The following is a 27,023-nucleotide window of genomic DNA, read 5'->3' as shown; positions in this document are numbered from 1 at the left end:
AACAAAACATCTCATAGTGATGTCCCAAACAAAATAACACCACTGCCTTAGATCAATCGTTCTGTGTGCGGGGGAAGGGTAAAAGTCACTCTGACATTTAGAAATGTACATGGGATTTTTTTCATTCATGGTGACTGACAGGCAATGTTTAATTCTTCCACAATCACTCTCTAAAAAATTATGAAGTTCTCCTTGTTCAATACTGTAGAGTCTTCAAATGAATACGCCGAATTCTGATTGTAGAACAATGATGTAGACATACCTGTGAAACTTACCTGGTTACAATGACAGGTGGTATGGGTATGTGTGTAAAACATATATTTTGAAGGTGATAATTCATTTCCTTAAGTTTTGCTAATGGTACCTTTTATTATATTCTCATGAGAATGGTAGAAGGAAATAAGATTTTTTATATTATTTTATATAATTTACATAACATTACATTAATATTTGCTGTATTTGGAGAAAATGGTTATGTGAAACACCTTTTCCTTCTGAGCACCGTGTTTGTGAATTTCACAAACACCAGTAAATGAAAATCAGTTTGTTTTTATCACTATATATTATTTAACTTTTTAATTATTTTGTGGTACACATATAGTCGATTCTAATTTTTCTTGTAATCACATAATATGCTATTATGAACATTCAAGTTATCTAAGTGCTTATTTATTTATTTTATGTGTGTGTCCTGAGAGTATGTATGTGCACTGGAAGCGTGCAGGACCCAGCAAAGATGAGAAGAGAGTGCTAAAGATTCCCTGGAAATGGATTTATAGTAGGTTGGGAGCAACACATGGTATTTTTCATTGTCTATCCATGCAGGCAAAACACCCGTACATAAACTTAAATCTTTAAAAAAGGAAAATTTAGGATTTATGTCTCACAGTAAGTAGAAACTTGAAAAATCTTTATTGAATGTAATTAATCTAAATTTAAAACTACCTGAGCATAATACTAGTAAATTCTTTTTTCTTTGGCCAAAATGACATGTACATTTAACCTATAAATGCATATTTTTCTTCTTCAAATTTTAGAGTCTATCTGTTTGGGAACTCCCAAAATGCTCTGAGATTATGAAGTTATTTTGTGAAAGTATTTTTTATATTCCAGGAACACTGAAGGAAAAAGATGATGCCATAAGGAAATTGCATCTCTAAAACGTTAAAATTGTTATGTATAAAGTGTATTACCAGGGCAGTCCTGACTTAAGTGTGAAGTCTCTTTAACTATTCTAAATGTACTTCTTTCCTAGCAAGAGACTTTTTTGTTTTGGTTTGGTTTGTTTTGGTTTGGTTTTTCGAGACAGGGTTTCTCTGTGCAGTCCTGGCTGTCCTGGAACTCACTTTGTAGACCAGGTTGGCCTCGAACTCAGAAATCCGCCTGCTTCTGCCTCCCAAGTGCTGGGAGCAAGAGACTTTTAAAAAGTTGGCTTGTTTGTAATCCCAGCACTACACCTAGTGTAGTAGTGGAGGTAGAAGCATAGAGTTTGGGATCAGCTTGGGTTACTCATTGAGTCAGACTCCAACATCAAAACAAGCAAAGATAGACAGCAGCAGGAGGAGGAGGAGCAATAAGAGCCAGGTGATGTAGGTGAAGTCCCAGCACTTTGTACTGAAGCAGGAGTTCGAATCATTGGCCAGTTTGTGCTTCAGAGAGCTAGCCTGTCGGAAACCAAGCAACTGTATGGTTTTTCTTTTTTTTTTTTTTTTTCCAGAACCACAACACGATGCAAGTCAAATACATTAAAATCATTGTAAAAGGCTAAGCGTGATGGCGCACCCCTTTAATAATGCCAGCACTCCAGGCAGAGGCAGACGAGTGTCCCAGCAGAGGCAGGAGGAGTTTGAGGGGCAGCCTGGTCTACAGAGCAGCGCGAGTTCCTGGATAGCCAGGACTACGCACGGAAACGCTGTCTCAAAAAAAAAAAAAAAAAAAAAAAGGAAAAAGAAACAAAGGGGGAAAAAAAGAAAAACCAAGCGCTACAGAAGAAAGAAGGGAAGGCTCGAACATACTGTCCAGAAACACATTAAAAACAAAGATCTCCACAAGTACACTTCCTGTCGGCCCCTAACATTCTGCTGAGTGATTTAACAATTTCTCGGGCAGGAGGGCGGGACTCCTCCGAGGATTGTGGGAGGCTGCGGTAACGGCGCGTGCGCGGAGAGCAGAGCTGGGCCAGTGCGTCCGCGGCCACGCCCACCTGTCCGCAAGGGCTGCCGGGAAAGCCCCCATCTTTAAGCGCGTTTGGCTGGCCCGCCGGCGCTCGGAAGTCCAGGCGCTTCTGTCGTTGTTCTTGAAGCTGTGGTGACCGTGGGATCCGAATCTTTGAGGTGAGCTTCTTGGAGACTGAGGAGAAGGTACGAAGGGCTGTGCTCTGCGCAGGCCTCACCTTCCTCTCCGCGCCGCCGCGTGGGCCGCGCGGCCCTTGGCGGTGTGCTGGACCGCGGCCCGAGGGGGCGCGGGCCTCGGCGAGGCCACGGAGCGGGCCCCGGCCAGAGATGCGGGCGCCTGGGGCTTTCCACGTGGCAGGGATCCCGACGGGCCGGTGTGGGAGGATGCGGCTCGCGCGGGGCCTTTAGGCAGAGGCTGGCCGCATCCTCACGGCGTCCTTTCGGTTTGTTCCTTGCACCCCTTTCCTGACTGGCTAGAGGCGGATGTTTCGGACCTTTAAGTCTCTAGGGTGGTCGGTGCGGGTTAAACGCGACAGGGTTCTGTGGGGACTGACTGGAGGCCGAAGAAATGGGGGCCGCTATTGGGTTCCCAGCGTCGCTATCTTTTTTTTTTTTTTTTTCCTTCCAAGAACTGCCATTGCCGTTCTGGCTTCAGTGTGAAACAGTCCCTAAATTGGGTAGGCCGCAGAAGTCTTGCAGGGGCTAACTAGGTCGTTATTGACCTGTGTCTCTGTAGTAATGAGAAGTGAGATCGTTGGTAGTGGGAGACAAACCAGCGCCTGCAACAGTAAATTCTGAAGTGGGACGTGTACTTCGTAGATTTCCCACTACAGGACCAGTGTATCTCCAGCACTCTCCAGCATTTTGAGCAATGTCTCCTAAGAAATATACCAACAGTAACTCATCACTGTATTCAGCTGCTGCAGATAAACTCTTCAAGAGCTGGTATACTTCCGTACAATATGGCAGGGTGGTTTAGTAAAGCGCTGAAAGCCAGTAAGACAGAAGATCCGGTTTGTGATTTCTAGCAAACCAGTATCACAGTCCCTCTTTATTCTAGGATTGCTGTCAGACAGTGAAGCAGGAAACTGGCAATAGAGTTAACCAGTGTAGTAGTGTTTTAGGCACATCCTTCCCTTCCAGCGTCCCTAGTTTAAAATTTTTGTGTATCTGTGCTCACAAGGTCCCATTTTTCTTGTACTCTACTACATAGTGTCTAACACCGTAACTTTCAAATCTGAACTCTTTTTTTTTTTTTCATTTTTGCCAGTAATAAGTTTTGGTAAGTCAGCTGTGACTAATTTGAAAAGAAACGCAAATAAGCGGCATTGAGAGCTATAGGAATATACTGCTGGCAGACTAAAAAAGCTAGAAATGATTGAGGAGTACTTAAGTGGACAATTTCTGCTTTTTTGTTTTTATCTCTGAACTTTGCTTTACCAACTACAGGAAGCGTTTGGTTACAAAGTAGGATTTACTGGGAGGAGGAGGGGTTGTTGTCCCGAGTTTTCCATCCGTAATCCAAGGTGCTGTTTGGTTGAGATGTATGAGAATTCATAAGGAAACCTGTTAGGTTAGGAATTCTTGAAATTAAAAAAAAAAGTGGCATAATTTTTACTCATTCTCTTGTATTGACTATTATATAAAGATAATAACCTTCCTACCAGTGTGAGAAACTACAGATAGCCACAATGGCTGAAAATGGAGATAATGAAAAAATGACTGCTCTGGAGGCCAAAATCTGTCATCAAATTGAGGTATGATTCTTGTGTTGTTAAATTGTAACTTAAGATGAAAACAGAACATCTAATAGCTATATGTGGGCTTTTCAAACAACTGGCTTAGCTTTGATTCTTGGAGTTAATATGAATGTGCTCATATTAGGGCAAAGTTAGAAGTCTCAAGAATTACAGACATTCCAAAGGTAACAATATAGACTGGTGTTTATTTTTGAGACACAGAGTTCCCAAGTTTGTAAAATGGAGGTAATATTTGTAAGTTGATGTGAAAATTAATGGTGTGCCTAATATCTAACAAGCTAGCATAACATTCCATGGTAAAGTACTTCTGGTCAAATAATAGTTTATTCTATCTAGTTAGTTCTCTTCTAAAAAGGTAACATAACTTTTTAACAAATTATGCATTTCAAAAGTCCTGTTAGACTGTTCTCCACTTCTCTCTCTGAGTGCACTCAGCCCCTTCTCTCTTTCCTACCCTCCCTTCCCCATGGAGACTTCCCTGGCCTTCGTCCTTGGGCCAGTGATCTTGCCCATCTAAGATCAGCTTCCCAATAAACCTGCGTTTAATATAATCTTAAAAAAAAAAAAAAGAAAGAAAAAATAATAACAAAAGTCCTGTTAGCATTTCAAATTTAGGTTTAAATGGAATGTTATCAGTAACAATATGGCTGTATGGGGAAATTGCCCATAAATTGTTTTTATGCCATGAAATAACCATTGTTTAGTGCATGTGCTTTTTTTTTTTTTTTTTTTCCCATTTCTCAGCTGTTTTGGTTTTGTTTTAACTTGTACTCCTTTGTCCTTTAAATTGTCCTGCTTTTATTTTTCTTTTCTCATATTTTTCCCCTTCTGAGTAATGGAGATCAAACTCAAGGCATGCTAGGCAGTCACTCAGTGAGCTGTTGGCATTTGCGGCTTGTTGTCTGATTTTTTTTAAAAAATTATTTATTTTTATGTGCATTGGTGTTTTGTCTGCATGTATGGCCATGTGAAGGATCCCCCGGAGCTAGAGTTACAGACAGTTGTGAGCTTCTATGTGGATGCCAAGAATTGAACCTGGGTCCTCTGGAAGAGCAGCTAGTTCTTTTAACTGCTGAACCATCTCCAGCCCCTTTTGTTTGGTTCATTGGGAAAAAAATTTGTGTTTTCTTAATAATTGCAAAAACAGTGATAAGATAATTTGCTGTTTAATGCTTGGAACAATAGCAAATTTGTTATAGAATAATGTTCCTCCCACAGCCTGCAGCCTCACAGCTCTCCCTCTTGAGATATTCAAGGTTAAAAGCCTTTCATACTCCATGTTCAAAATACGTTTTATTTTTAGTGTACTTTATGTGTATGGATGTTATGCCTACATGTATGGCTGTGTGCCGTGTACATGCCTGATGCCCTCAGAAGCCAGAAGTGTGCATTGGCTCCTCTAGGACTGGAGTAACAGATGGTTATAAGGCCCTGTGGAAGTGCTGGGAATTGAATCTGGTTCACCATTCAGTGCTCTTCACCTCTGAGTCATCTCTCCAGCTCCTAAATATTTTTTTTAAAGGAGGCCCAATTTTTTTATTTTTTTAAAGAATATTTTGTGTCACCAATAATATATAATTAATAATCATCTTCTCTAAAGTATAGGTTTTTTAAAGTATGAGTTCTATGATATCCTTTATGTAAAAATTTTAGTAAACAGGCCTACTGCTTGCCTTCTCCCTCTTGTCCCTCTCCTCCCTCCTTTCTCTCTTTTACTTTTTTCCTTCCTTCCTTCCATCCATCCATCTCATGTATCCAGGGCTGTCCTGGGGAAAATTCACAAACTCATAGAGACAGATCACCTTGCTTCTGCTTCCCATGTGCCAGAATTAAAGAGCATGAGCCATCACATCTACCTTATTTTAAAAAATAGTATGTGTCTGTGTCTGTCTGCATATGAGTATTTGGCCCTCAGAAGCCAGAAGTGTCATCCCCTGGAGCTGTAGTTACAGTCTCTTGTGAGCCAACTGACAAGGGTGCTAGGAACCTACCTCAGGTCTTCTGGAAGAGCAGCAAGCATTCTTAGGCATTGAGCCATCCTCTAGCTCTCCTGCTGATTTCTTTAAGATGGAATTCCTAGGAGGAGCTACATTGATTGGCTCAAACTAGTGCTGAGATTGAAGGCATCTTAGGTTTTGATTAGTAATGATATTAGATTTTTTTGTGTTTGTGGTATGTGTTTATATAATTTTTAAAGGTGGCTGGGTATGGTGGTACCTAATTTTAATCCTAGGACCTTAGAAAGGAGAGGCAGGTGGATCTCTTGACTTTGAGAACTTGGGAGAAATTCTGCCTCAGTTTCCTAAATGCAGAAATCACAGGCATGAACCACTACACCTGACTTCACGCTTAATTTATAAATGAATGTTTGCGGGGCCCCCCCCCCCCCATGTTGTTTTTGACATTCCAAGTAGTCATTCTTGGGTCTGCTACTTTTTTTAGTCTGAGGATTGAGCCCAAGTCCTCAGTTTATTTATTTTTTCCACATTGATTTGAAAAGAAGTTTTAAAATATGTTAGATTCTTAATTATATTTTTGAGACTTTATATCTGACAATTAACTTGTTCACTAACATTTTAGTATCCTCTACTGATTTGTATTATATACACTATGGTCTATTAAGAGGAAATATTAAGGTCTTTTAAATTCTAACATTTTTAAAGTGTAAAAAAGTCATTTTCAAAAAATTCCATGATTGAACTCAGTATTATACAATGCTCTTCTGAAATACATTATAATTATTCACAGTATTATTTTGGAGACTTCAATTTGCCACGAGACAAGTTTTTAAAAGAACAGATCAAATTGGATGAAGGCTGGGTACCTTTGGAAACAATGATAAAATTCAACAGGTAAGTCTTTTTGGTTGGTTTGTTTCTATTTCTTGGGATTAAACCTAGGAACTTGTACATGTGTTGTCATTGAATTACCTTAGTTTTGTGGCTAATAAACTCAAAAAATCTTTTTAAAAGGCATCAGTTTCTGTTACTGTTGAGAGCTAATGACTAAATCTGCTTTTTACAGTGTTTTTATGTATATACTTTTCAGGCTAAACCGGCTGACAACAGACTTTAATGTAATTGTGCAAGCACTGAGCAAATCTAAGGCAAACCTCATGGAAGTGAGTGCAGACAAAACTAAAATTAGAAGATCACCAAGCAGACCACTCCCTGAAGTGACGGATGAGTATAAGAATGATGTAAAAAACAGATCTGTTTATATTGTAAGTGGGTCCATGATGTATTTCATGTATTTATTATTATTATTAATTATTATTATTTTTGTTTTTTTGAGACAGGGTTTCTCTGTATAGCCCTGGCTATCCTGGAACTCACTCTGTAGACCAGGCTGGCCTCGAACTCAGGAATCTGCCTCACATTACTTTTATTTAGAAAGAAAATGCTCAGGAATCACATTTGGCCAGTTTAGCTATTGTACTTCTAAGTTCTTTATCATTGTTTTACATTGTTCACATGATAAACTCTAATAGCTGAATTCTATAGTAATTTTCATTAGCATATTAATTTCTAAATGCATAATGGAAAGCTTTGAAAATAAGGAAGTAGATTGAATGTAGTGTGAAGTACCATTGTGAAACCTCAAAAGTTCTTACCATGTAAATAATGCTTTGTCTTTGTTCCACCTGAGTTATTTTGGAGCAAATCTCAGGTGAATCACCTTATTGCACTAGAGAATAAGGTTGTTAAACAATTAAGACAGGGGAGAGAAAGATACCTAACTCTGGCTTCATTTTGAGACAAAATAAATCAGCTTATTCTGGGGAGAGTTTACCCAGGAGTCATTATTTGTACTTCTTTTTCTACTTTTTACAGAAAGGTTTCCCAACTGATGCCACCCTTGATGATATAAAAGAATGGCTAGACGATAAAGGCCAAATACTGAATATTCAGATGAGAAGAACATTACACAAAACATTTAAGGTATGATAATTTGATGTAGACTTTCTGGTTGTGACATATCACTGTAAGGAAATATTTATTTGTCCTTTACAGGGGTCAATATTTGCTGTGTTTGATAGTATTCAGTCTGCAAAGAAGTTTGTGGAGATCCCTGGCCAGAAGTACAAAGACACTAACCTGCTAATACTCTTTAAGTAAGTCTTTTCTTAGGTTTCTCAGACCACACAATTTTATTTGGAATTGATACAATAGGGTAAGGTAAACAACAGCTCCTCCCACATAGTTAATATCATTTTCAGTGTGCTCTGAAATAGTTCAGTGGTAATTATAGTCTAAGGTTACTTCTTTTTATTGCCTTGAGGTATGTATGTGTATGATGGAGGTGCACCTGTGCCTTAGCATGCATGTGGAGGTCAGAGGACAGCTCTGTAGTCAGTTCTCTCCTTCCACTTTATATGGATTCCAGTGATTGAACTCAGGGCATCAGTCTTGTGCAGCAAATGTTTTTACCTACTTGTGTGAGTCGTTAGAATTAAACTTGGGGGCTGGAGTGATGGCTCAGTGGTTAAGAGCACTGACTCTTCTTCCTGAGGTCCTGAGTTCAATTCCCAGCAACCACATGGTGGCTCACAACCATCTGTAATAGAATCTGATGCCCTCTTCTGGTGTGTCTGTAAACAGCTACAGTGTACTCATATAAATATTATAGATAAATATTTAAAAAAAAAAGAATCAAACTTGGGCTGTCAGGCTTAGCAGCAGGTCATTTACATGATGAGCCATCATCTCTCTAGCCCTGTTAATACCTTCTCATTATTAGTGACTAGTGAGAAAAGTTGTTTACTATTTATTTTGCATCTAAAACTTAAGGAAAATAGAGGTAATCAGAATGCTTAGATGTTTGGTTCTCATGTTTGGTTATTTTTCAGATTGTATATAAACATTTTTTTAACAACCATGTAGTATAAAGATAGGAGGCTTGGGCCGCATTCTTGTATGATACAATAAAAGTGAGGATAGCTATAAAGATGCAGAAGAGGTTAATAGGAGTACTGGCTATTTTTCCAAAGGGCCCAGATTCAATTTCTAGCACCCATATAACAACTTTAAGTTGTCCATAACTCCAGTCTTTAGACTAACATCCTCTTTAGGTCTCAGGTACCAGGCATGCATGTGGTACACAGATATACACATAAAATAAAAATTTAGGACATTCTGGGCAGTGGTGGCACATACCTTTAATCCCAGCACTAAGGAGCTGGAGGCAGGTGCATCTCTCTGTGAGGTCAAGGCTAGCCTGGTCTACAGAAGTAGTTCTGGGGGACAGCTAAGACTTCCCACAAATGTTCTCTTGAAAACCAAGGGAAAAAAAGTAGTTTTCAGTCTTTGTGAGCTTAGCCTGTGTTTTATGTTCTTCAGGGAAGATTACTTTGCAAAAAAGAATGAAGAAAGAAAGCAGAGCAAAGTGGAAGCTAAATTAAAAGCTAAACAGTAAGTCTGTTTACTTCTTTTTGACATTCTTAATTTTCTTAATGTTTTGACAAGTTTAACTAGTTATTCTGGGACAAGCCGATGATGAGCTTTGAAATGAGTGGTAATGGCTCTGTCAGTATTGGTAATTGAAATGTCGGCCTCAAGATACCTTGATAACCATTTTGCTGGTGTTGTATGATTGAAAAAAAAAAAAAAACCCAAAGGACTTGCTTTGATGAAATGGGTTGGTGGTAATGTTCAAGGTTATGTAGTATAAACACATTATAATCACAAGACGTTTATTTTTAGAGAGCATGAAGGAAGACACAAGCCAGGAAGTACTGAAACAGTAAGTATTAATAACTAAAACATGAGATAATTTAAGGTAGAATTTTTTTTTGAAGTTACATTTGTGTGTGTGTGTGTGTTGTATAGTATGGGTACACCGTTGCATGCCACTGCAATTGTGTACAGGTCAGAAGTCTCCATGTGTATCCCAGGGATTACAGTCAGGTTGTCAGCCATGGCAATAAGCACTTTTACCATTACCTGCTGACCAATCTGCTGGCCTCCTAGATTTTATTTATATAGAGATAAAGTCTCACTATGTAAATCTAGCTGGCCTAGAATTGGCTATGTAGATCAGTAGGCCTTAAATTTGGAGACATACACCTGATTCTGCCTCCCAACTGCTGGGATTTAAGAACGGCATATACCACCATGCCCAGTGTGTATGCTGGTACACATGGTACCCATACCAACTATACCACTTATGCCTCCAGCACCGTGTGAAGACCATGTGAGAATGTGTTTGAGTGACTCTATGAGTGTGTTGCATTAGTGATACACAAATACTGTTATCTGGGATTATTACTTATTAGCAGATAGTTTATATTAAACCGTCACCTATAGAAGAAACTAAAGTAAAGCCTTTGTAAGACATGACAGCCGAGAAGAATACACAGTTTAACTGCATTAAAGTAGTTCTGATATTTCTTTTTCCTATGTAGGTATAGAATGACTTGAGCCATTTTGGTGAGGTTGCACTTAAGAAAAGCTTTTGATGGCCTTGTATATTTTTATAGAAAGCTCTAGAAGGAAAGATGGGATGCTTACTGAAGTTTTCAGGTGACTTGGATGACCAGACCTGTAGAGAAGATTTACACTTCCTTTTCTCAAATCATGGTGAAATAAAATGGATCGACTTTGCCAGAGGAGCAAAAGAGGTTTGGAAACATTTGTGTCCTTATTAGCAATTGCTTTAAAAGTCTGTAGAATGTTATCTCTTAGAAGAAAAAATTATTTAAAAAGTAGTTGTTTTAAAAACTAGTTGTTATAAAGCATGTTAATTGAAATAGTTCCTAATTAGTCATTTACTTTTGTCTTTGGTCCTTTTATTGGATGTGTTGTCTTTTCCCCTCCGTGTCAGATGGGTAATATGCTGACATTGAAACAAGATTTTGGGAGGAACAGGTCATGAAAATTGAAAATAGAAATAACAGATAGGAAAGGTGTGTGTGGAGGGTAGTAAAGAAATTGTCAGACTACAAACTAAAGAGTGAAACATCCATTTTTCTCTTTGATGTGTAGGGAATAATTCTCTTCAAAGAAAAGGCTAAGGAAGCACTTGAGAAAGCCAAAAATGCAAATAATGGTAACCTGCTGTTAAGGAACAAAAAGGTGACTTGGAAAGTACTAGAAGGACATGCGGAAAAAGAAGCATTGAAAAAAATCACAGATGATCAGCAAGAATCCCTAAACAAATGGAAGTCAAAAGGAGGTCATGGTAAACTTCTCATTTTTTGGTTATTTTACCTCTTCTTTACATCTTTAGTTTTCAGCAAACTTAAAAGTTTTTGAGTGAAGTTCTAAGTCATGTTTTTACAGCAGGTGGAAGATTTAAAGGAAGTCATGTTTTTACAGCAGCCCGCAGATTTAAAGGAAAAGGGAAGGGTAATAGGCCTGGTTATGCTGGGGCACCCAAAGGAAGAGGACAGTTTCATGGAAGGAGGACAAGATTTGATGATGATGATCGTCGTCGTGGTAAGTCTTTTCTAATTCCTTTGGGAGAGAAATCTGTATTTAGTAAGATACTATTTCTCTGTCTAAGTGATATTCTTGAATTAGTACCGTCTTCCTTGTTTGTATTGTTTCACAAGTGAGAGGTTGGTTGAAAGATAAATTTAGAGATCAAAGGAAAGATTACTCAAGGAAAGCCTTTCTCCTTGAAGGGAAGATGCATTTTTTTAAAGGAAGCTATTACTAATACTTGTAATCGTTATTAATTACTAAAACAGTGCTTACAAAGTGAATTTAACAAAATTATTTGTTGTAATAGGACCAATGAAAAGAGGAAGAGATGGAAGAGACAGAGAAGAACCCGCATCAAAGCATAAGAAAAGAGAGAATGGTGCTAGAGACAAGTAGTTTATTTAGTAAGCAGTGTTTTTATTCCTTAGTTAGATTTTAAGCTGCTTTTTGTCTTCAGAAGCTTTTAAAAAGAAAAGCGAATTAGGTCCACTTCGATGTCCACCTGTATAAAAGGAAAAAATTTTTGTTTTACTTGTCTTCTTTTTGTTGTTATCCAAATGAAAGTTTTTTAAAATGTATAGTTCTGTTTGTGTTTGGATGATTAAAATATGAGAAGGAAGATTCTTCCTCTTAATTGCCTTTGTAATATGAGAATGTATTAGTACAGACTTGTAAAATATATACTGTATAAAAATAGCCAATAGTTCTTTCTTCCTTTTATTTCTCTTAAAATGGTTCACAAAGAACTTCAACTAAAATATTGACTCCTGTGCGTATAAGCCCTTCTTCCCACAGCTAATTTGTCTAATCTCTCAGGCTGACTTTCTATTTACCCATTTACCTTGGTAAGAGTGGAAATGACCATTACAAAAGCTTTTGAATACTGGATTACACAGACCACAATTGGAAAACTTACAGATTTCTTTTTATGAAAGTTGTATAACGCTGGTAGATCATATCGAAGCTCTGTTAAAAAAAAAAAGCCAAACATTCATATTTAAGATATTAAATACTGGTATGCATAACATCTGATATTTCTCACTTTAGACATATCCTCAAATACTGATTTGTCTTAATTGGATGTGGTGTTTCTGATGTTTTGATCATTTATACCAAAATCTGAAGTCATGGAGAATAGTTAGAAGGATTAACAAGTAGGGAAAAAAGTTCTATGAAAATAATAGGATGTGCCAGGCAGTGGTGGTGCATGCCTTTAACCCTAGCACTTGGGAGGCAGAGGCAGGCAGATTTCTGAATTTGAGGCCAGCCAAGTCTGGGGACAGCCAGGACTACACAGAAAAACCCTGTCTCAAAAGACACAAAGAAGAAAAAGAAAAGGAAAAAAGAAAGAAAACTATAGGATGTATCTATAACTGATTATAATACATCCATGTTTATTTAAAATTTTAACTTTTTTTTTTTCTCCAGAGACAGGGTTTCTCTGTATAGCCCTGGCTGTCCTGGAACTCACTTTGTAGACCAGGCTGGTCTTGAACTCAGAAATCCACCTGCCTCTGCCTCCCTTATTTCAAAATTTAATGGTAGTTCTCTATCAAAATGAAAGCCCATTTTTCACATTCCTTCCTAATTTTTTTTTTTTTTGGTTTTTCGAGACAGGGTTTCTCTGTATAGCCCTGGCTGTCCTGGAACTCACTTTGTAGACCAGGCTGGCCTCGAACTCAGAAATCCGCCTGCCTCTGCCTCCCAAGTGCTGGGATTAAAGGCGTGCGCCACCACCGCCCGGCCCTTCCTAATTTATAACAAATACTCTATACTGCTCACTGTCTTTCATATATACATTTCAGCATAATTCTAACCCATAGGGGGTAACTTTCTCATAATGTGTGATCAAGTTCTCTGTCAATCTTGTTGAACTACAGACTAATTCAGTAGGTCTGAATGGAGCCTATAATTTTCTTCTTAGGCTCCAGTTAAAGTTCATGGTCTGATGACTACTTGTGGAATACCAAATCTAAAAAATAAAATGGCAGTGTATCCCAGGATTTGGGAAGCAAAGGCAGGCCAGGATCTCTTGAGTTCAAGGCTTGGTACATAGTGAATGCCAGGATAACCAGAGCTAAACAGAGAGACCATACCTCAAAACAAACAAAAATGCCATTCATTGCACCTTTTTCCTCATCTCTCATAGTGGAGACTCATCCCAAGGTGTTATGCGTACTAAGCATACTACCACATCCCCAGTCATTGTACTGCTTATTTCAAGCTTCTCGGAATTACCAGATGATTTCTATCTTCTAATTTTCCAGTTGTGATGCTGGCAAATTTAATTTAGTAAAAAGGAGAAAAGGGCCATTTCTATAATTACAGTGTGGTTGTTTATATTCTTGTCTCTCATCAAAAAAGGAAAAGGCTGATGTTCTTCAGCTCTGTCTATCAGGCATAAATTGGTGGTATTTTCAAATAGTAAGTTTCATACCAGTTCTACCATGTTTTTACTCACTGGGGATAGTATCCTGTAAGCCTGGAATGACCAATTTACCTAGGTATTGCTACATTTTTTGTTATTTTTAATGTATGAGTACTCTGTCTACATGTACAGTTACTGCCAGAAGAGGGCACCAGATGGCTACCTACCATGTATTGAACTCAGGACCTCTGGAAGAACAGCCAGTGGTCTTAACCTCTGAACTAGCTCACTAGCCCCACCATTACATTTCTTTAAGAAAATGCATAATGACTGTAAAGAAAAAAGAAAATGCAGGGGAAGCCAGGCGTGGTGGCGCACGCCTTTAATCCCAGCACTCGGGAGGCAGAGGCAGGCAGATTTCTAAGTTCGAGGCCAGCCTGGTCTACAAAGTTAGTTCCAGGACAGTCAGGGCTATACAGAGAAACCCTGTCTGGAAAAACCAAGAAAAAAAAAATAAGAAAACGCAGGGAGGAGATTGGCACACACCTTCAATCCTAGCACTGGGAGGCAGAGACGGGGGTTAGTTTGAGGCCAGCCTGGACTACAAAGTGAGTTCTAAGACAGCCAAGGCTGGTACACAGAGAAACCCTGTCTTCTCATACCACACCACCCCCCCAAAAAAATGCATAAACAGGGATAGATGCAGGCAAACCTTGGTAAATGTTTATCCCATGTTTACTGTGGTTATTTTTTTTAGTACTTTAAAAATGTAGACTGGCCTATTGGTCTTGTAAGTAATTCGGGTTGAGATTTAGCTTACCTGCAATAATTTCTATCTTGACTTTCCATTCAGCAGCTTTCTTTTGAATATGCTAAAAGACAAATAATATATTTATATGAGTTGATGTTTAGATGATTTTTAAACTGATTTGCTAATATTTGAGATTAAAATTTCAATAAAAATTAGGTAATAAAATTTTTTATTATGTGCACACTTTTAAAAGCCAGAAACAAAGTGACTTCAGTGTTTATCGTCAGACCTGAATTATGTAATTAAAAACTGAAAAATCCACCAAAACCTGCAAAATACAGAAGGTAACTTTATTTCAGTAGTGAATAACATCCTGGGAGTATTTGGCAGAGATCTAACTAATGTCAACAGGACATTCAGTGGCATGGTGGTAGAAAAGAAGATGGAACTGCAGGCCTTTGGAACTGCAGGCCTACTTCTTAGCACCTAACTGCCTCAGTTTTCTCATCTCTTGAACATTCTTGAACAGTGTTCTTACATAGCACCAAATACATTAAGCTATGTATGTATAGAACTCCAGAATGCTGAGACATTGAAATGTGCTATTACATGTTGGCCATATTGGGACACGCACAGGAGCTGGAGAGGTGGCTCAGTGTTTAAGAGCACTTCCAGATGTCCTGAGTTCAGTTCCCAGCAACCACATGGTGGCTTACAACCATTTCTAATGGGATCCAGTGCCCTCTTCTGGTGTATCTGAAGACAGTGACAGTATGCTCATACATAAGAAAGTCTTAAAAATTAAAAAAGAAAAAATGTAGAATTTCTGTAGGATATAGACTTTTAGTACAGTGATGCTTTATAGTTTATGAAATTTTAAGAATCTTGACGGATTTGTGAGAAATAGGTTGTGACATTCATTGATTGCTAAGGCTGGTGAGATATATAATACCATATAACCATATGCTATTAGAGATGTAAAGGAAAGACTGGATAAGTGGGATAAACAAAAGAACAGACAAATACAGAGGGGGATGTTCACAGCCAACCATTGGACTGAGTGCAGGGTCCCCAGTAGAGGAGTTAGAGAAAGAACTGAAGGAGTTGAAGTGATTTGCAACCCCATAGGAAGAACAACAGTATCAACCAACCAGACTCCCCCCAGAACGCCCCTAAGCCATCAAAAAAGGTGTACACATGGCTTCAGTTGCATATGTAGTAGAGGATGGCCTTGTCATGCATCAATGGGAGGAGAGGTCCTTGGTCCTATCTATGAAGGCTTGATAGATGCCCCAGTGTACAGGAATCTAGGGTGGGGAGGTGGGAGTGGGTGGGTGGGTGGGTGGAAGAACACCCTCATAGAAGCTGGGGATTGGGAAGATGTGATAGGGTGTTTCCAGGAGGGAGGGAAACTGGGAAATTTACTTTTGAAATGTAAATAAAGAAAATATCCAATTAAAAAAAGACAAAAGAGCAGACTCAGGTTTACCTAGTCTACTCTGTCTATGCACAAAGAAGCAAATTCTCCCCAGGCTGCATGAGGTAAAAAAAATTAAATACTAAGTCACCATCTGCCAGGAAGCTTTAAAACTTGTTTTTATCAAACAATGACATTAGATTTATCTATACTATGAGTAGCAAGTCAAGTGCTTCATCACTATGGCCTGTAGTTCCAGAACCTGGGATAGGCTAGGGACAGTCTATGTTCTAAGTAACACTGAAGGGGGCTTACAAGCTTTACAACAGGTATATCTATAAAATACAATAAAGGACGGTCTTAATATTTGAGGAAAACTCATTTCCAATATACATAGTATTCACCAGATCAATCACATAAGTCAGTTAATTTTCTAATGGAAATAATTTTGCATCAAGTGAAAAACATTGAAATCTGACAAAATGATGCTGATAATTTGCCCCCCCCCCCGGTGTGTGTGTATAATTAGCAATATTAATCAGCAAAGATGAAGTAAGTAAATTGTATTTATTTTTAAGATCTGTCTTTGTGTAACGAGTGCCTGGTGCCCTCAGAGGCCACAAGAGAGCACTGCATTTCCTGGGACTAGAGTAAGTGACAGGACAGCTGTGAGTCATCAGGTGGGTACTAGGAATTAAAACCAGGTCCTCTGTAAAAGCAGCTAGTGTGACTGACCACACTAGAGGGCATCTCTCTAGCTCCTTGACTATTTTGTTCCTGTGTGCATACACACTTGTGTATATATGGTTGTATGGATGGTGAGTGCAGGTTTGTTCGGAAGCCAGAGGTATCACATTCCCTGGAGCTGAGTATCCACTATTGTGAGCTGAACTCAGCTCCTCTGCAAATACAGCAAGGACTCAACAGCCGCGTCACTTCTTCAGCCCAATGACCTGATACACTCTAGAATCTAGGTAAGGGAATATCAGTGAGGGATTAGATTGTTTGCCTGTGGGTGGATTCTTTTTTTCATTGTTTTGCCTGAATGTATGGTTGTGCAGTCTCTATTCTTAATGCCCTAGGTCAGAAGAAGGCATCAAATTTTCTGGAACTGGAGTTACGGATGGTTGAGAGCTGGCTGGGTGCTGGGAATAGAACCTGGGTCCTCTGCAAAAGCAACAAGTGCTCTTAACCTCTAAGCTATCTTTGCAGCCCCCAGGAAGACTGTTGCTTATGTTAATTGAAAAGAAAGACAAACGCCATTTTGGACATCACCATCCCCTGGGTTTCCATCCTGAACTGGGTAAATGCAGAGAAGCTGAGCACTGACTGGCACGTATGCCTTTTCTCCTGCTTTTGACTAATTGCTGGAAGTTCCCACCTTGACTTCCCTGATATGATTTACTATAACTGTAGGCTAGTGAGCTAAAATAAACCTGTTCGCCCCCCCCCCCCACCCCCAGCTAGTTTTTGTCAGGATATTTTAATGACAGCAAAATGAACAACAATATAGGGATTGAATTCAGGTCAATAGGCTTGGGGCAAGCACCTTTACTGGCTGAGTCATTTTGTTGACCTACTTAGAGTTTTTGAGACAGGGATCATGTATCTCAGACTGCCTTGAAACTTCTTATGAAGCAGAGGACCCTGAGCTGCTGATACTCCTACCTTTACTTCCTGAACATGGGAACTAACCATCATATCTGGTGTATGCTATGACTGGGCTTTGTGAGGTAGTCTGGTGTGTATAAGCCTTTAATATCCTTTGTACCTGATATGATATTAAATTTACCATCCTCCTGCATTTACCTCCCAATTGCTAGGTCTGCAGGCATGTATTAACAAGCAATCATATGTGTATATGTGTGTGTATACATATATGTGTGTGTGTGTATATATATGTATATACGTATATATGTATATATACATGTGTATATATCCACCGCCCCCCCCCCCCCCAGGGTTTCTTTGTATAGCCCTGGCTGTCCTGGAGCTCACTCTGTAGACCAGCTGGCCTTGAACTCAGAAATCTGCCTGCCTCTGCCTCCTAAGTGCTGGAATTAAAGGTGTGCGCCACCACTGCCCAGCTCAATCTTATACTTTTAAAGAAGCTTACTCAAAATATATTCCTTTGACCTGTACTTTCTTTTTCTTTTTGCTGTGTGCATGTATATACATGGCATGTTGACATTGGGTTGATATTTGGTGTCTTTCTCTTTTGCTGTCTTAGCTTTTCTTAGATAAGGGTAGGTGAAAACAAGGAGGGTGGAATGGTGACTTAGCAGTTAAGAGCACTTGCTGTACTTCAGAGGACCTGGTTAAATTCTTAGCACAGGCATTGAGATGGCTCAACCATTTAGAGCCCTGGCTGCTATTCCAGAGGTCCTGAGTTCAGTAGGGATTTGATGCCCTCTCCTGGAATCTGGGTGTACATGCAGCAGAGCACTCATACAGCAAATATGTAAATAAATAAAAAAAAAATTCTAGCACACTTGACAGATCACAACTATCTATAAATCCAGTCCTGGGGATGATGCCCTCTTCTGGTCTCCTTGGGCACCAGGCACACATGTTGAATATAAACATACAGGCAAAACATTCCTTATAGACATAAGATTAACAAAACCAAATCTTTAGATATATAATTTCAGGTAAAAATAACAACTAGCAAATATGCCAGACACAGACCTAAATGTTTCATACATACTAACTCATTTAACCAGAAAATATATGAAGTACAGCCTACTCTTAGTTCCTAAGAACACAGGGTCATATAGGTGGTACTGAAACCCAAGTAATTTTGAGCAGGGTAACAGCTAAGATGTAGCAGAGCTTATGTGCTAATTCAGGACAGTCTGGGTCTAGAGTCATGCTATAGTAACATTCAAATAATAACTCGTCACCATGTCCTGAAATACATCTTGTACATGGTATTATATGAGCTTTTTTTCTTTTTATAATATTCATATATTTGTGTGATGTATTCCATACTTCAATATAATATTCATATATTTGTGTGATGTATTCCATAGCACATTCCATAGTTCTAGAGATCTGATTCAGGTAGTCTTGCTTGCCAGCAACCCGTTAGTCCCTTGCCCACTGAGCCATCTCACCAGCCTAGAATAGGTGGCTTCTGAACTCAGACCTATTTTGCTTTAAGCTGTGTTTTTATAAAAATTTACCCTCGGATGAGTGAGATGGCTCAGTGGGTAAAGATCACTTGCTACCCAGCCTGATGGTGGGTCTGAGTTTGGTCTTGGAGATTTTCATGGTGAAGAGAACGGATTCCTAGGTTGATCTCTGACCTCCATATGTATGTTGATATGTGCTCACACATATACATGAAAATCAATCAGGAAATAAAATAATAAAAATAACTATTATTTGTTGTTGTTTTCTCAGGCACGGTTTCTCTGTGTAGCCCCGGCTGTCCTGGAACTCATTTCATAGACCAGGATGGTCTTGAACTCAGATATCCACCTGGCTCTACCTCATGAGTGCTGGGATTAAAGATGTGGGCCACCTAAAATGATAATATTATGAGCTTACTTCTCTAGTTGAGGACTTGTGTAAAGAATATACTGCTGTTCTTGCCATCCCCAAAGCAGTCTTCAGAAAAGCCATATCTGTCCCTGTGAAGAGTGAAAAAGGAATTACCTATTTATATTATGTATTTCTCAGCAGAGAAGATTTAAATCAACAGGATTGAGTAGCATTTTTCCAAACCCCAAAATTTCTACTTCAAATTATTTCTTCAAAAAGGGTACAAATAAGACAGGTACAAAGGTGATGGCACACAGGAGGCAAAGTCAGGACGATCTTTAGTTCGAGGCTACCCTAATCTATGGAGTGAGCTAATAAACAGCCAGGGCTATACAAAGAAACCCTGTCCAAAGAAAAGAACAAAAATAAAGGTACAAAATCAAATATTCTGGTAAAAACAATGGCTGGCTGGGCGCGGTGGCACATGCCTTTAATCCCATCACTTGGGAGGCAGAGGCAGTCGAATTTCTGAGTTCAAGGCCAGCCTGGTCTACAGAGTGAGTTCCAGGACAGCCAGGACTATACAGAGAAACTCTGTCTCAAAACAACAACAACAAAAAAAACCCAATGGCTGGAGCTGGGACACCTTTGCTCTTCCAGAAGACTTGAGTTCAGATCCAGCACTCACATGATAGCTCTCAACCATCCAGTAATTCCAGATCCCAACTTAAGTTATAAATGTAGGCTAAACTCTCGTAGATAAGTAATTATAAAAGGTTTAAGCAACACCATTGGCTTCAAAGATGACTCAATGCTTAGATGAACTGGCTGCTCTTCTAGATAACCTAAGCTTGATTCCCAGCAATTAGTGGCTCACAACTAATTCTAGTTCCAGGGGATCCAATGTCCTTGCCTCTTGGTACTGCATATATGTGATGCAATGACATGTAGAAAAAGCACCTATACACAAAATAAATCTTAAGCTGAGTGTGGTAGCACACATCTTTAGTTCCAACACTCAGAAGATGGAGGCAGGAGGATCTCTGAGTTTGAAGCTAGCCAAGTCCACACAATTCAAGGGAAGGCAGAGCTACATAGTGAGACCTGTCTCAAACAAACAAACAAATCTTTTTTAAAAATCTGGTGGACTCCAGAAAGTCAAATAACCCCATTAAAAAATGGGGCTCAGAACTGAACAAAGAATTCTCACCTGAGGAACACCGAATGGCAGAGAAGCACCTGAAAAAATGTTCAACATCCTTAATCATCAGGGAAATGCAAATCAAAACAACCCTGAGATTCCACCTCACACCAGTCAGAATGGCTAAGATCAAAAATTCAGGTGACAGCAGATGCTGGCGAGGATGTGGAGAAAGAGGAACACTCCTCCATTGTTGGTGGGATTGCAAGCTTGTACAACCACTCTGGAAATCAGTCTGGCGGTTCCTCAGAAAATTGGACATAGTACTACCGGAGGATCCAGCAATACCTCTTCTGGGCATATATCCAGAAGATGTCCCAACCGGTAAGAAGGACACATGCTCCACTATGTTCATAGCAGCCCTATTTATAATAGCCAGAAGCTGGAAAGAACCCAGATGTCCCTCAACAGAGGAATGGATACAGAAATTATGGTACATTTACACAATGGAGTACTACTCAGCTATTAAAAAGAATGAATTTATGAAATTCCTAGCCAAATGGATGGACCTGGAGGGCATCATCTTGAGTGAGGTAACACAATCACAAAGGAACTCACACAATATGTATTCACTGATAAGTGGATATTAGCCCAAAACTTAGGATACCCAAGATATAAGATACAATTTGCTATACCCATTAAACTCAAGAAGAATGAAGACCAAAATGTGGACACTGTGCCCCTTCTTAGAATTGGGAACAAAACACCCAGGGAAGGAGTTACAGAGACAAAGTTTGGAGCTGTGATGAAAGGATGGACCATCTAGAGACTGCCGTATCCAGGGATCCATCCCATAATCAGCTTCTAAACGCTGACACCATTGCATACACTAGCAAGATTTTGCTGAAAGGACCCAAAGATAGCTGTCTCTTGTGAGACTATGCAGGGGCCTAGCAAACACAGGAGTGGATGCTCACAGTCAGCTATTGGATGGATCACAGGGCTCCCAATGGAGAAGCTAGAGAAAGTACCCAAGGAGCTAAAGGGATCTGCAACCCTATAGTTGGAACAACATGATGAACTAACCAGTACCCCGGAGCTCTTGTCTCTAGCTGCATATGTATCGAAAGATGGCCTAGTCGGCCATCACTGGAAAGAGAGGCCCATTGGACTTGCAAACTTTATATGCCCCAATATAGGGGAATGCCAGGGCCAAAAGAATGGGAATGGGAGGGTAGGGAAGTGGGGGGCGGTATGGGGGACTTTTGGGATAGCATTGGAAATGTAATTGAGGAAAATATGTAATAAAAAAAAAACAGTGAAAAAAAAAATCTGATGAAGTGGGCTGGCGAGATGGCTCAGTGGTTAAGAGCGCCGACTGCTCTTCCGAAGGTCCGGAGTTGGCTCACAACCATCCATTATGAAATCTGATACCCTCTTCTGGAGTGTCTGAAGATGGCTACAGTGTACTTACATATAATAAATAAATAAAACTTAAAAGAAAAAAAAACACTGTAAAAACTAACATTATATAAAAAAAAATCTGATGAAGCCAAATTATACTGTTTGGTTTAAAAAATAGGGCTAATTTTAATATTCTAAGAGACTTAGGAGAGAAAAGAGTATGCAAAATAGTCAAAATAATCTTTGTGGTGTGGGGGTAGGCTGTAAACTGTTGTTTTCCTTGTCTTCCTACCTTGCCCATTGTACATACAAAAATAATCACAGTAAATCTCTGTGGGCATATTTTGAAGCCCTAAGGCATTAATAAGTTTCAGAAGCTGAGAGTATCCAGTATCCAGCTTAGTGGTAGAGGGCATGTGCTCATCATGTGTGAGATCCCCATTTCAGCCTCTGGGTATCCCCCAGTGACAAAACACAAGGAAAAATCCAGGTTCTAAAAGAATAAAATGCTTTAAAAGATTTACAAGTATAGAGACTAATCAAATCATTCCAATTATTAATCAGAAATGATAGTGTATATATAACACAAATTTATAAAATACAAATTAAGTTAAATACCCCAATCAAATATCACATGAGAACTATAATAAGTATAAAGGTGATTGATTCAATGAACAGCAGCAATAAAAATGGCAACCCAGATCACTGCTCTATTAATGTACTGTACTTCTATTACTAACCTTTATTATTTTTTGTCCCAAAGGGAGGATTCATAATTACTGTATCAAATAACTTGGACATTCTGTTAGATAATGAGTACACATCACACTGAATCATATCAACATTTGTTAGCTCAAACTCTTCCACATTCTTATTAAATATTTCCAGTGCATCTTCATCTATGTCAAATCCAACACACAACCTATAAATATAAAATAAAAAAGAGGACAGGTTTCTAGTTAAAAAAAAACAATAGTAGTTATTTTACCATGCATTTTTCAACCCAATTAACAAAGGAAGATTGAATGATGTTCTCAATTGCATGACTTTCTAGCATGGCAGGTGTAAGGGGATAATTGCAAGTAACAAAACTTTGATTTCTTTCTTATATGTAGTTTTTGGTCTTCAGCCTATTCAAAATGTACTCTGTATCAAATTATTGTTTCCCCTCACCCTACCCGCAAAGTCCCATGAACAGAGTGCAATTGATCCTATATATACATTGACTGAAGCCACTCCACATCCAAATAGTAAAACCCGATCACTCACCCTGCTCCTAGCATAGCAGCTCCGATGCTAAGCACTCCACAGCCACATCCTAGATCTGCAACTGCTTTGTTTTCAATGTCATCGTATGTATTATGGATTGTATAAAGCATGCATGCTAAAACCAAACAGAAGGACATTAGGCATACGTCAGGAAGCTTCCTGTCAGGATCCTGTGCAGTGGGCTCTAAAGTAATCTGCAGTTGCTCCGGATTCTTTCTTTTCCAGTTTTTTTTAAGGCATTTCTTTTATTACTTTCTTCATTTACATTTCAAATGCTACTCCCAAAGCCCCCTATACCCTCCCCCCGCCCTGCTCCCCAACCCACCCACTCCTGCTGCCTGGCCCTGGCGTTCCCCTGTACTGGGGCATATGATCTTCGCAATACCAATGGCCTCTCCTCCCATTGATGGCTGACTAGGCCATCCTCTGCTACATATGCAGCTAGAGACACAGCTCTGGGGGGTACTGGTTAGCTCATATTGTTGTTCCTCCTATAGGGTTGCAGACCCCTTCAGCTCTTGGGTACTTTCTCTAGCTCCTTCGTTAGGGGCCTCCAGTTTATTTTTTTAAAGATACAAGTTAATAATTGGTATTTAGGAAGAGGCACCACAAAGGAAAATAATGTACACCAGTGGTTGCCAAATAATATGGGGCTATGTCCAGTTTCTGTTGATAATTTCAAGACTGACAAAACTGTTCAAAACATGTGGTCTACAAAGATACACAGATGGAGTGTTCCCTTTGATGCTGAGATATTTTTATGAGAGATTAAATTTTATGAACTATTAAATAAGTCTGTCATTCTAAGCCAGATTATATCATATCTCCAAAACTTTTGAAATTTTACTGATCTGGGGCTAGCAGCATGGCTCTCAAGAAGGAAAATGGCTCAATGCCAAACCTAACAACCCAAGTTCAAACTCCAGGAGCCATATGATGGAAGTAAAATAACCAATCCTACAAGTTTTCCTCGGATGGCTGATTGAAGGCTGAGACTTGTGCAATAAATAATAACCACTGTGGGTGCTGGTAATTGACCCCAGGTCCTCTGGAATAGCAGCAGCTGCTCCTAACTGCTGAGCCATCTCCCAACCCAAACTCAGATGTACTATCAATAAATACACATATTCATAATCTACAACAGAGACCTGATAACAGAACAAATAATTAGAGCAGAAGTAGCTGAGATCACAGAGTTCTCAAAAACAAGCCTCTTACATACACACTTCCTTAACCATGGAATAACACCAGCATATTTCTTTGTGCATATCTGAACAAGAAAGACTCATAGCCATCACTAATGTCTGAGGGTCCAGAACATTTATTTATTTATTTATTTATTTATTTTGGTTTTTCGAGACAGGGTTTCTCTGTGTAGCCCTGGCTGTCCTGGAACTCACTTTGTAGACCAGGCTGGCCTCGAACTGAGAAATCCGCCTGCCTCTGCCTCCCGAGTGCTGGGATTAAAGGCGTGCGCCACCACGCCCGGCTAGAACATTTATTTATAACAACCAGGCTGGCGAGATGGCTCAGCGGGTAAGAGCACTGACTGCTCTCCCGAAGGTCCCGAGTTCAAATTCCAGCAACCACATGGTGGCTCACAACCACCAGTAATGGGATCTGAAGCCCTCTTCTGGTGTGTCTGAAGACAGCTACAGTGTACTTATGTATGATAACAAATAAATCTTAAGAAAACAAACAAACAGCAAACAAAAATCCTATAGGGCTGGAGAGTTAGCTCATTGGGTTAGGAGCAGAGGGCATGGATATGATTCCTAGCATCCACATGTTGGTTCACAAACACCTGTAACCCAGGGGAAACAATGCCCTCTTCTGAACTCCACAGGCACCAAGCACATGTGTGGTGCACACATATATACACATGCAGGAAAAACATACACATAAAATAATAAATCTCACTTTTAAACCAACTCTGGGATAGTTAATTACTGTTGCAGGTACTTTGAAACTCATGACGTGCACATTAGAAACCAGGTATGGAAGAACTGATTATTTTATTTATGTATGTATTTATTTGCTTGTTTATCTTGAGACAGTGTCTGGTTATATAACCCTAACTGGCCTGACTATATGAATTCACAATGATCTACCTGCCTCTGCCTCCCAAGTGAAGGGATTAAAGGTATGTTCCAGCATACCTGGCCTCTTTTTTTTTGTTTTGTTTTGTTTTTGTTTTTCGAGACAGGGTTTCTCTGTGTAGCCCCGGCTGTCCTGGAACTCACTTTGTAGACCAGGCTGGCCTCGAACTCAGAAATCCACCTGCCTCTGCCTCCCGAGTGCTGGGATTAAAGGCGTGCGCCACCACGCCCGACTACTTTTAATCTTTTAAAAATTAGGTTTTGTTACAAACCCTACAACCAGAGGTTGTAAAAAGGCACATTGAGAAAACCAGGGACTTGTTTGGTAGGTAGCTGGCTCAGTGTGTACTGTACTTACCCAGAAAGCATTAGAACCTGAGCTCAGATACCCAGCAGCCATGTAAAAGGTCAGGTGTTCATGATTATAAACCCAGTGCTAGGAACACAGGACAGAAGGATCTCTGAGGCTTGCTAGTCAGCCAGTTTAGGTGAATGGGTAAGCTCTAAATACAGTAAGACCCTGGCTCAAAAAAAAAAAAAGTATGGAGAGCACCTGAGAAAAACACCCTATGTTGACCTCTACCCTCCATACACAGACACACGAACATACACAGGCTAAATACATAGCAGACTAGTCTTAATCTGAACACAGTTTATTGCAAATCTGATTGGTGATGTGACACTATTTTAGAATGAAAACCCATGGAGATTACATTGGCAGCTTAGGCACAGTCATTTTGGGACTGAAAGAGATTCCCCCTTGCAGGTACTCCCAACCAAAAGAACTTGACTAAGTCTTCCCTACTACTCCGGTAAGGGTGTTACATATGAATGGCTTCTGCTGTATTCTCTCCTACATTCTCAGTATCAACCTCTGGCATCAAGCAAGAGGCCATATGTGAAGAAACGCTTCCTCAACTGTTCCACATCCTGAAACTCGCTTTCTAGTATTTGTCTCTAGGGCAGAAATACATAACACGGGAAATACATGTCCTTGACTTCAGTACGAAGTTATCTGTATTAAGCAAATGTTTTGTGAGCTCCTAACTAGTACATGACTCTCTAGACACCGAAAAGACTAACAAATTCCTTGCTCCTGAGAATTTACAGTGTGTTTAGAGAAACAAAAATTAAAAAGCTGTCTGACAATGCTAATGGACACTCAGAAAAACAGTAAGATGAGTGGTTGGGTTCGGAGTGTCTACGCTGCAATGTCAGAAAACTACTTTGTCTAAAGGTGTGGTATGTCTCCAGAACTTCCTTATATCCAAATCGCTACTTATTTTCATCATGAACTGGACAGGATCAAGTCCAAAGAGGGCACGATGAACCAGCCGCCCTACCTGCAATGTGCGGCCTGGTGGGATACTGTTCTAGAAGTAACTTGGGCTTTTCGAATCCATCCACTTCTTGCAGGCGACTCTCTAGTTCCTTAAGCTTTAACTTCTTCATCGTTTTTCTCTGTATTTTAAAGTTTGGGCTCCTGGGGCTTCACAGCACAGGAGCTGCAGGGAAGTCTACCTAACCCGAAACTCCCCAGCGGTGCAGGCTGAGGTGGGGTGGAGGGTCGGGGATAGACTATTTAGGACTCGGCGAGGGGATCCCACGAGCCTCGCGGGGATCGCCGCCCGTGGAACCCAGACGCTCCAGGAAAGCACTCGGAAGCCGCTAGCTGGTCCTCGCGGTCCCGCCCCGCAGCGCCGGAAGTACCGACACGCATGCACGCCCTC

General features: G+C 39.8%; 2 protein-coding genes across 4 annotated transcripts; one reads left to right on the top strand and one right to left on the bottom strand.

The window, feature by feature from the left end:
- The first annotated feature begins 2,185 nt into the window (after positions 1-2,185).
- On the top strand, positions 2,186-11,818 carry Ssb (small RNA binding exonuclease protection factor La). Of its 3 annotated transcripts, none has more exons than XM_021152379.2 (12): positions 2,186-2,333; positions 3,842-3,931; positions 6,683-6,786; positions 6,983-7,157; positions 7,768-7,875; positions 7,948-8,048; positions 9,274-9,345; positions 9,637-9,676; positions 10,413-10,553; positions 10,918-11,113; positions 11,215-11,370; positions 11,666-11,818. In XM_021152379.2, exons 2-12 carry the CDS (start codon positions 3,866-3,868, stop codon positions 11,752-11,754), a joined length of 1,248 nt encoding a protein of 415 aa, XP_021008038.1. In that variant the 5' UTR covers positions 2,186-2,333; positions 3,842-3,865; the 3' UTR covers positions 11,755-11,818. The 3 variants fall into 3 exon arrangements, with proteins under 3 accessions (XP_021008038.1, XP_021008054.1, XP_021008048.1); XM_021152395.3 differs by having other exon boundaries at positions 2,201-2,333; positions 3,823-3,931; positions 11,218-11,370; XM_021152389.3 differs by having other exon boundaries at positions 2,201-2,333; positions 3,823-3,931.
- Positions 11,255-27,023, bottom strand: Mettl5 (methyltransferase 5, N6-adenosine). Its single transcript, XM_021152404.3, has 7 exons — positions 26,637-27,023; positions 23,195-23,309; positions 22,666-22,847; positions 19,447-19,529; positions 14,547-14,598; positions 12,275-12,324; positions 11,255-11,860 (listed from the first exon to the last, which is right to left on the bottom strand). Exons 1-7 carry the CDS (start codon positions 26,743-26,745, stop codon positions 11,822-11,824), a joined length of 630 nt encoding a protein of 209 aa, XP_021008063.1. The 5' UTR covers positions 26,746-27,023; the 3' UTR covers positions 11,255-11,821.

This window comes from Mus caroli, unplaced genomic scaffold, assembly GCF_978045245.1.
Source record: "Mus caroli unplaced genomic scaffold, Mus_caroli_1 scaffold_2, whole genome shotgun sequence".
Taxonomy (NCBI): Eukaryota; Metazoa; Chordata; class Mammalia; order Rodentia; family Muridae; genus Mus; species Mus caroli.
Note: the sequence above shows the minus strand (reverse complement) of the source record. Positions and strands in the feature narration are given on the sequence as shown.